The following is an 8,567-nucleotide window of genomic DNA, read 5'->3' as shown; positions in this document are numbered from 1 at the left end:
AATCCGCTTATCCACTTGGCGATAACACAAGATAAAAGAAATATATACACAGGGGAATTATTACCTTAAGGAAAAGAAAGGTGCAATTTAATACTTTATACAAGAGCTGCTCGAGTCTAGAGAGAGTAGATGCTGCAGCTTAGAGCACTGAACAGTATTCTCAGGACTGGATGATGTTATCTTGAGATGATTTCGGGGCTTTAGTGTCCCCGCGGCCCGGTCCTCGACCAGGCCTCCACCCCCAGGAAGCAGCCCGTGACAGCTGACTAACACCCAGGTACCTATTTTACTGCTAGGTAACAGGGGCATAGGGTGAAAGAAACTCTGGCCATTGTTTCTCGCCGGCGCCTGGGATCGAAACCCAGGACCACAGGATCACAAGTGCAGCGTGCTGTCCGCTCGGCCGACCGGCTCCTTGTTGTTAAGATTCCCTCCCTAAAACAAAAAGTTCCAAGTAGCACGGGCTATGGTGAGCCCGTGTTTGAGGACTGGACGTCAGTGAGCTCCTTATATATGCGGGGGCCAAGCCAGCATAGATGTCGTGGGTATCCATCGGTCGGCAATTAAACACGCAATTACACGCAGAGATCACACTAACGTGATGCATCAAATGAACAAATCCACAAGGGCCGTGACGAGGATTCGAACCTGGATTTGTTCATTGGGATGCTCCCGGACGCAGGTTCGAATCCTCGTCACGGCCCTTGTGGATTAGTTCATTTAACAAGCAATTAGGCTGGACGAATGGCGGTGTGCCCTCTGCAGGTGCCCGGGTGTCTTGGGTACTAGAGGACGGAGGGAGGGTGGGTATCTGTCTACACACTGAGCACTTGTTAATTCTGATGTTGATTCCCTATGTTGCAGCATGCACATATGTTGGTGAATGTTGCAGCATGCACATATGTTGGTGAATGTTGCAGCATGCACATATGTTGGTGAATGTTGCAGCATGCACATATGTTGGTGAATGTTGCAGCATGCACATATGTTGGTGAATGTTGCAGCATGCACATATGTTGGTGAATGTTGCAGCATGCACATATGTTGGTGAATGTTGCAGCATGCACATATGTTGGTGAATGTTGCAGCATGCACATATGTTGGTGAATGTTGCAGCATGCACATATGTTGGTGAATGTTGCAGCATGCACATATGTTCGTGAATGTTGCAGCATGCATATATGTTGGTGAATATGCGGTAAAGGGGGCAGACAGGATCTGCCTAAGCTGGAGATTACCGTAACAATAATAACATTATTTTTTATTTGACAAAAATCATCTTTTCAATGAAGAACATGTTGAATCTTATGTATGCTTCTTTGTGGTCGGACGCTGGATGGAATGAACAAAGAATGAAAGATGAATGAAGTGTTTTCATTCATAAACAGGGGGGGGGGGGGTAGGCGGCTGAATTAACGAGTATTTAGCCTTTATGAATGACAGAGGAAGAGACAGCTATGGAACCAACAGAGGAAGAAACACCTATGGAACCAACAGGGGAAGAAACACCTATGGAACCAACAGAGGAAGAGGCAGCTATGGAACCAACAGAGGAAGAAACACCTATGGAACCAACAGGGGAAGAAACACCTATGGAACCAACAGAGGAAGAAACACCTATGGAACCAACAGAGGAAGAGGCACCTATGGAACCAACAGAGGAAGAAACACCTATGGAACCAACATAGGAAGAAACACCTATGGAACCAACAGAGGAAGAGGCACCTATGGAACCAACAGAGGAAGAAACACCTATGGAACCAACAGAGGAAGAAACACCTATGGAACCAACAGGGGAAGAAACACCTATGGAACCAACAGAGGGAGAAACACCTATAGAACCAACAGGGGAAGAAACACCTATGGAACCAACAGAGGGAGAAACACCTATGGAACCAACAGAGGGAGAAACACCTATAGAACCAACAGGGGAAGAAACACCTATGGAACCAACAGAGGGAGAAACACCTATGGAACCAACAGAGGAAGAAACACCTATAGAACCAACAGAGGAAGAAACACCTATGGAACCAACAGAGGAAGAGGCAGCTATGGAACCAACAGAGGAAGAGGCAGCTATGGAACCAACAGAGGAAGAGGCAGCTATGGAACCAACAGAGGAAGAGGCAGCTATGGAACCAACAGAAGAAGAAACACCTATGGAACCAACAGAAGAAGAAACACCTATGGAACCAACAGAGGAAGAAACACCTATGGAACCAACAGAGGAAGAGGCAGCTATGGAACCAACAGAGGAAGAAACACCTATGGAACCAACAGAGGAAGAAACACTTATGGAACCAACAGAGGAAGAAACACCTATAGAACCAACAGGGGAAGAAACACCTATGGAACCAACAGAGGGAGAAACACCTATGGAACCAACAGAGGAAGAAACACCTATGGAACCAACATAGGAAGAAACACCTATAGAACCAACAGGGGAAGAAACACCTATGGAACCAACAGAGGGAGAAACACCTATAGAACCAACAGAGGAAGAAACACCTATGGAACCAACAGGGGAAGAAACACCTATGGAACCAACAGAGGGAGAAACACCTATAGAACCAACAGGGGAAGAAACACCTATGGAACCAACAGAGGGAGAAACACCTATAGAACCAACAGAGGAAGAAACACCTATGGAACCAACAGGGGAAGAAACACCTATGGAACCAACAGAGGGAGAAACACCTATGGAACCAACAGAGGAAGAAACACCTATGGAATCAACAGAGGAAGAAACACCTATGGAACCAACAGAGGAAGAAACACCTATGGAACCAACAGAGGAAGAGGCAGCTATGGAACCAACAGAGGAAGAAACACCTATGGAACCAACAGAGGAAGAAACACTTATGGAACCAACAGAGGAAGAAACACCTATAGAACCAACAGAGGAAGAAACACCTATGGAACCAACAGGGGAAGAAACACCTATGGAACCAACAGAGGGAGAAACACCTATAGAACCAACAGGGGAAGAAACACCTATGGAACCAACAGAGGGAGAAACACCTATGGAACCAACAGAGGGAGAAACACCTATGGAACCAACAGAGGAAGAGGCACCTATGGAACCAACAGAGGAAGAAACACCTATGGTTCTTCCATCAATATAACAGGACAGAGAGCCTGACCCAGGAGCTACACCTCCCAGGATCTGTAAGCCATAGCTGAGTGGTCTTGGCATCAATTCTTACCAAACTTTGGCACATAACCGCGAAGGAACTGAGGGAAAGAATCATAAAGAATAGGAATATACCAACAAACATTCTCCACTATTCCTTGTTCCAGATCAAGAATAGTGAAATTTGAAGCCACTTTTAGGCTAATAGGCCTTAGAAAATTTCCCTTTTTCTTTGAAATTCTTCTCTGTTCTCTGTTCTCTGTATTCTTTGTTCTCTGACAGATTCAAGAAATAGACTTAAGTCAGTCCTTGATGTAAACACTTAAGTCTACAAAAGTATTTTAGTATTAAGTGGAAGGGAAGGGGGAATTTTCAGGTGAAAGCGCTAAGTCATTTCGACTATATAGCACTGGGAAGGGGTCAGGATAAGGATTTGGGATGGGACGGAGGGAAAGGAATGGTGCCCAACCACTTGTGGACGGTCGGGGATTGAACGCCGACCTGCAAGGATTTTCCCCGTTGAAGAAAAGAGAGCAAAGCGAATTGAAGAAACAATAGACATAGCAAATAAATTTAGGAACTGAAGAAAGGTATAATAATTATAAGGAGAAAGTGCTGAACCAGGAATAAGAGCTGGGATATGAGACAGACTAAGAGCTGGGATATGAGGACATTAAGAGCTGGGATATGAGGACATTAAGAGCTGGGATATGAGGACATTAAGAGCTGGGATATGAGGACATTAAGAGCTGGGATATGAGGACATTAAGAGCTGGGATATGAGGACATTAAGAGCTGGGATATGAGACAGACTAAGAGCTGGGATATGAGGACATTAAGAGCTGGGATATGAGGACATTAAGAGCTGGGATATGAGGACATTAAGAGCTGGGATATGAGGACATTAAGAGCTGGGATATGAGACAGACTAAGAGCTGGGATATGAGACAGACTAAGAGCTGGGATATGAGGACAGACTAAGAGCTGGGATATGAGACAGACTAAGACCTGGGATATGAGACAGATTAAGAGCTGGGATATGAGGACATTAAGAGCTGGGATATGAGACAGACTAAGAGCTGGGATATGAGGACATTAAGAGCTGGGATATGAGGACATTAAGAGCTGGGATATGAGGACATTAAGAGCTGGGATATGAGGACATTAAGAGCTGGGATATGAGGACATTAAGAGCTGGGATATGAGACAGACTAAGAGCTGGGATATGAGGACAGACTAAGAGCTGGGATATGAGACAGACTAAGACCTGGGATATGAGACAGATTAAGAGCTGGGATATGAGGACATTAAGAGCTGGGATATGAGACAGACTAAGAGCTGGGATATGAGGACATTAAGAGCTGGGATATGAGGACATTAAGAGCTGGGATATGAGGACATTAAGAGCTGGGATATGAGGACATTAAGAGCTGGGATATGAGGACATTAAGAGCTGGGATATGAGACAGACTAAGAGCTGGGATATGAGACAGACTAAGAGCTGGGATATGAGGACATTAAGAGCTGGGATATGAGGACATTAAGAGCTGGGATATGAGGACATTAAGAGCTGGGATATGAGGACATTAAGAGCTGGGATATGAGGACATTAAGAGCTGGGATATGAGACAGACTAAGAGCTGGGATATGAGACAGACTAAGAGCTGGGATATGAGGACAGACTAAGAGCTGGGATATGAGACAGACTAAGACCTGGGATATGAGACAGACTAAGAGCTGGGATATGAGGACATTAAGAGCTGGGATATGAGACAGACTAAGAGCTGGGATATGAGACAGACTAAGAGCTGGGATATGAGACAGACTAAGAGCTGGGATATGAGGACAGACTAAGAGCTGGGATATGAGACAGACTAAGAGCTGGGATATGAGGACAGACTAAGAGCTGGGATATGAGACAGACTAAGAGCTGGGATATGAGACAGACTAAGACCTGGGATATGAGACAGACTAAGAGCTGGGATATGAGACAGACTAAGACCTGGGATATGAGACAGACTAAGAGCTGGGATATGAGGACAGTATGAAGCAGCAGTGCCAAACTTCCGGACCATCGGGAATCGAACTCCGGCCCTACAAGGAGCATCAATGCTTGTGTGACATTCCATGTTGATATTCAGAGAAATATTCAGAGAAAATAACAATGAAGATCTGAGTCGTTCAATCATAAGAAGTTGTGAAACACTTTTATGAAGAGAATATAGAAAGACTATCAAGATAATACACAAGTCAGGTGTAAAAATATGAACGACTTAGGGAGTCAAACGAGCCAGTGAAATTTTTAATAGATATTCATAATGTTTTACTGAACCAATGGGAAGAAAAACTGGCATTTATGTGAAGATGCTGTTAGCCAATTAGAATGACTAAATACCAGTTATTGTAGCCTGGCCATTTATCTACCATTGAAATCCTGTGTAATGCTCATTAAACAAGATACAATAAAAAGTTATTTTCTAATTTTCATTTTGGGGAATGCTGGAGCTGTGCTGGTGGCCCTCCGAGCTCACCTAGCCAGCACCTACTAGCCCTGGTCATCACCTACTAGGCCTCCAGGACCTGTTTAGCAAGTACTAGGAGCCATGGAAGGCCTCATACCTGGCTGTAACCTGGGGAACGAGAGTTTCTTTGTGACTATGAACGGCCTGGAGCTACAGCATGGGGGGGGGGGGAGAGGGAGGGAGGGGGACATGATTGTTGGGGGTCAGGAGTAGGGGGTGGTGGTGGAGGAAGGGGGGGAGAGGGGGGAGGGGGAGAGGGGGTGGAACTCGTGACGTGGGTGTGACGTCACGGGGATCAATAATGGTGAGGTAGGTGTTCATGAAGACTTGTGGAATGTTCATTACCTCTGTTCTACCACCACCATCACTACCACCACAACCACCACCACCACTGCCACTACCACCACCACCACTGCCACCACCACCATCACTACCACCACTGCCACTACCACCACTGCCACTACCACCACTACCACCACTGTCACTACCACCACTGCCACTACCACCACTGCCACTACCACCACTGCCACTACTACCATCACTACCACCACTGCCACTACCACCATCACCACCACTGCCACTACCATCACCACCACAACCACCACTGCCACTACCACCACTACCATCACCACCACTACCACCACTGCCACTACCACCATCACTACCACCACCACCACTACCACCACTGCCACTACCACCACTGCCACTACCACCATCACTACCACCACCACCACTACCACCACCACCACTACCACCACTGCCACTACCACCACTACCACCATCACTACCACCACCACCACTACCACCACTGCCACTACCACCATCACCATCACTACCACCACCACCACCACCACTACCACCATCACCATCACTACCACCACCACCACTACCACCACTGCCACTACCACCATCACCACCACCACTGCCACTACCACGACTGCCACTACCACCACTGCCACTACCACCAGCACCACCACTGCCACTACCACCACTGCCACTACCACCATCACCACCACTACCACCACTGCCACTACCACCACTGCCACTACCACCACTGCCACTCCCACCACTACCACCATCACCACCATCACTACTACCACCACCACCACCGCTTCCACCACCATCACTACTACCACTACCACCACCATAAACGCTAGAACCATCACAACTTCCACCACCACAAATGGTTGCTGGAATTAAATCCAAACAAGTGCAAGGTAATTAAGAATGAAACGGTAGAGAAGAGAGCAGCAGGCATCTACACCACATAAGGAAGCCAGCTACAGGAAGTGGAAGGAGAGAAATACCTGGGAGTGGATGTAGTTCTACGACACACCACGAGACACACACAAACAGGATAACATTGGCGGCATATACGACGCTGAAAAATATAGAAATCGTTTAGAGACCTAAATCATGACTCCAGGGCAATCTACACAACATATGTTAGACCAATGCTGGAATATGCAGCACCGGCATGGAATCCACACCTTGTGAAGTATATAAAGCCAAAGCTGTAATGGAACAGGTTCAACAGGGCTATTACGATGGGCGTTAAGAGCTAGACCTCACGCACCGATAAGCACTGATAGGTTAGTACCACCACCTATATCACCAAAACTACCACCACTATCCTTATCACTAATACAACTATCACCTTCACCACCACCACTACCCCTTTCATTAACAAAAATTCGACACCTATTATCATTACCAAACCACTACCACAACATATTGAAATCACAGAGACAAAACTATAAAGCATTCTTGATAATGCCATCCTGGAAGGAAATAATAAACCGGGATATTAAGGCGGCATAATGTAGCGTGGAAAAGTAAGCCAGTATGGGAGAACCAGACACCATGATTGTATATTAGGTATGCGAGCTGTGTTTACTAGTTGTGTTTTGCGGGGGTTGAGCTTTGCTCTTTCGGCCCGCCTCTCAACTGTCAATCAACAGTTTACTAACTACTTTACTAACTTTTTTTTTTTTCCCCACACCCCACACACACACCCCAGGAAGCAGCCCGTGACAGCTGACTAACTCCCAGGTACCTATTTACTGCTAGGTAACAGGGGCACTTAGGGTGAAAGAAACTTTGCCCATTTGTTTCTGCCTCGTGAGGGAATCGAACCCGCGCCACAGAATTACGAGTCCTGCGCGCTATCCACCAGGCTACCAGGCCCCTTGTGTGTAGCGATGATGGAGCAGAAGCAGTCACCTACACCCACCACCTAACACCACAAGACCTGCAGAAGAATAGGACAAATGCTACATCTCCTGCCTGAATATCAATAGAAGAGTAGCCACTGTAGAGAGGGCACTGAGGGCTGGCTGTAGACAAAAGCCAGTTGTTATCTACTGTTAGCAAGTCATTATCAAAAGGACTTGTATTCACCTAGTTGTCCTTGCGGGGGTTGAGCTCTGGCTCTTTGGTCCCGCCTCTCAACTGTCAATCAACTGGTGTACAGATTCCTGAGCCTATTGGGCTCTATCATATCTACACTTGAAACTGTGTATGGAGTCAGCCTCCACTACATCACTGCCTAATGCATTCCATCTGTTAACTACACTGACACTGTAAAAGTTCTTTCTAACGCCCCTGTGGCTTATTTGGGTACTCAGTTTCCACCTGTGTCCCCTTGTTCGCGAACCACCCATCCCTCCCCGTATTAAACAGTTTATCTTTATCTACCTTGTCAATTCCTCTGAGAATTTTGTAGGTAGTGATCATGTCTTCCCTTACTCTTTTGTAAGTAGGGCCAATGCGCAAGGCACTCACTGCCGACCAATGGCAACGGAGAGTGCTTCAGGCAGTCTGCGTCGTCCAATGAGAACTCTTGAGGCGTGCGTCCTCTCTCTCTGATTGGTCTATATTACTATTGGTAATATTCCAATCAATCCCAGAGT

At 46.4% G+C, this 8,567-nt stretch overlaps 2 protein-coding genes across 2 annotated transcripts; both read left to right on the top strand.

Moving 5' to 3' along the window:
- The first annotated feature begins 1,700 nt into the window (after positions 1-1,700).
- LOC138358578 (uncharacterized) lies at positions 1,701-2,417 on the top strand. Its single transcript, XM_069316645.1, has one exon. The coding sequence runs from the start codon at positions 1,701-1,703 to the stop codon at positions 2,415-2,417; it is 717 nt and encodes a 238-aa protein (XP_069172746.1).
- A 39-nt stretch (positions 2,418-2,456) lies between these two features.
- On the top strand, positions 2,457-3,125 carry LOC123751044 (uncharacterized). Its single transcript, XM_069316644.1, has one exon. It carries the CDS (start codon positions 2,457-2,459, stop codon positions 3,123-3,125), a length of 669 nt encoding a protein of 222 aa, XP_069172745.1.
- The last annotated feature ends 5,442 nt before the right edge of the window (positions 3,126-8,567 follow it).

Source organism: Procambarus clarkii, chromosome 84 (genome assembly GCF_040958095.1).
Source record: "Procambarus clarkii isolate CNS0578487 chromosome 84, FALCON_Pclarkii_2.0, whole genome shotgun sequence".
NCBI classification, from domain to species: domain Eukaryota; kingdom Metazoa; phylum Arthropoda; class Malacostraca; order Decapoda; family Cambaridae; genus Procambarus; species Procambarus clarkii.
The sequence above is the reverse complement of the archived record's forward strand: the minus strand, read 5'-3'. Positions and strand labels throughout refer to the sequence as shown.

What these genes read in the sequence shown, in the direction of transcription:
- LOC138358578 (XM_069316645.1), top strand. Translation starts at nt 1,701, where the DNA reads ATGGAACCAACAGAGGAAGAGGCACCTATGGAACCAACAGAGGAAGAA.
- LOC123751044 (XM_069316644.1), top strand. Translation starts at nt 2,457, where the DNA reads ATGGAACCAACAGAGGGAGAAACACCTATAGAACCAACAGAGGAAGAA.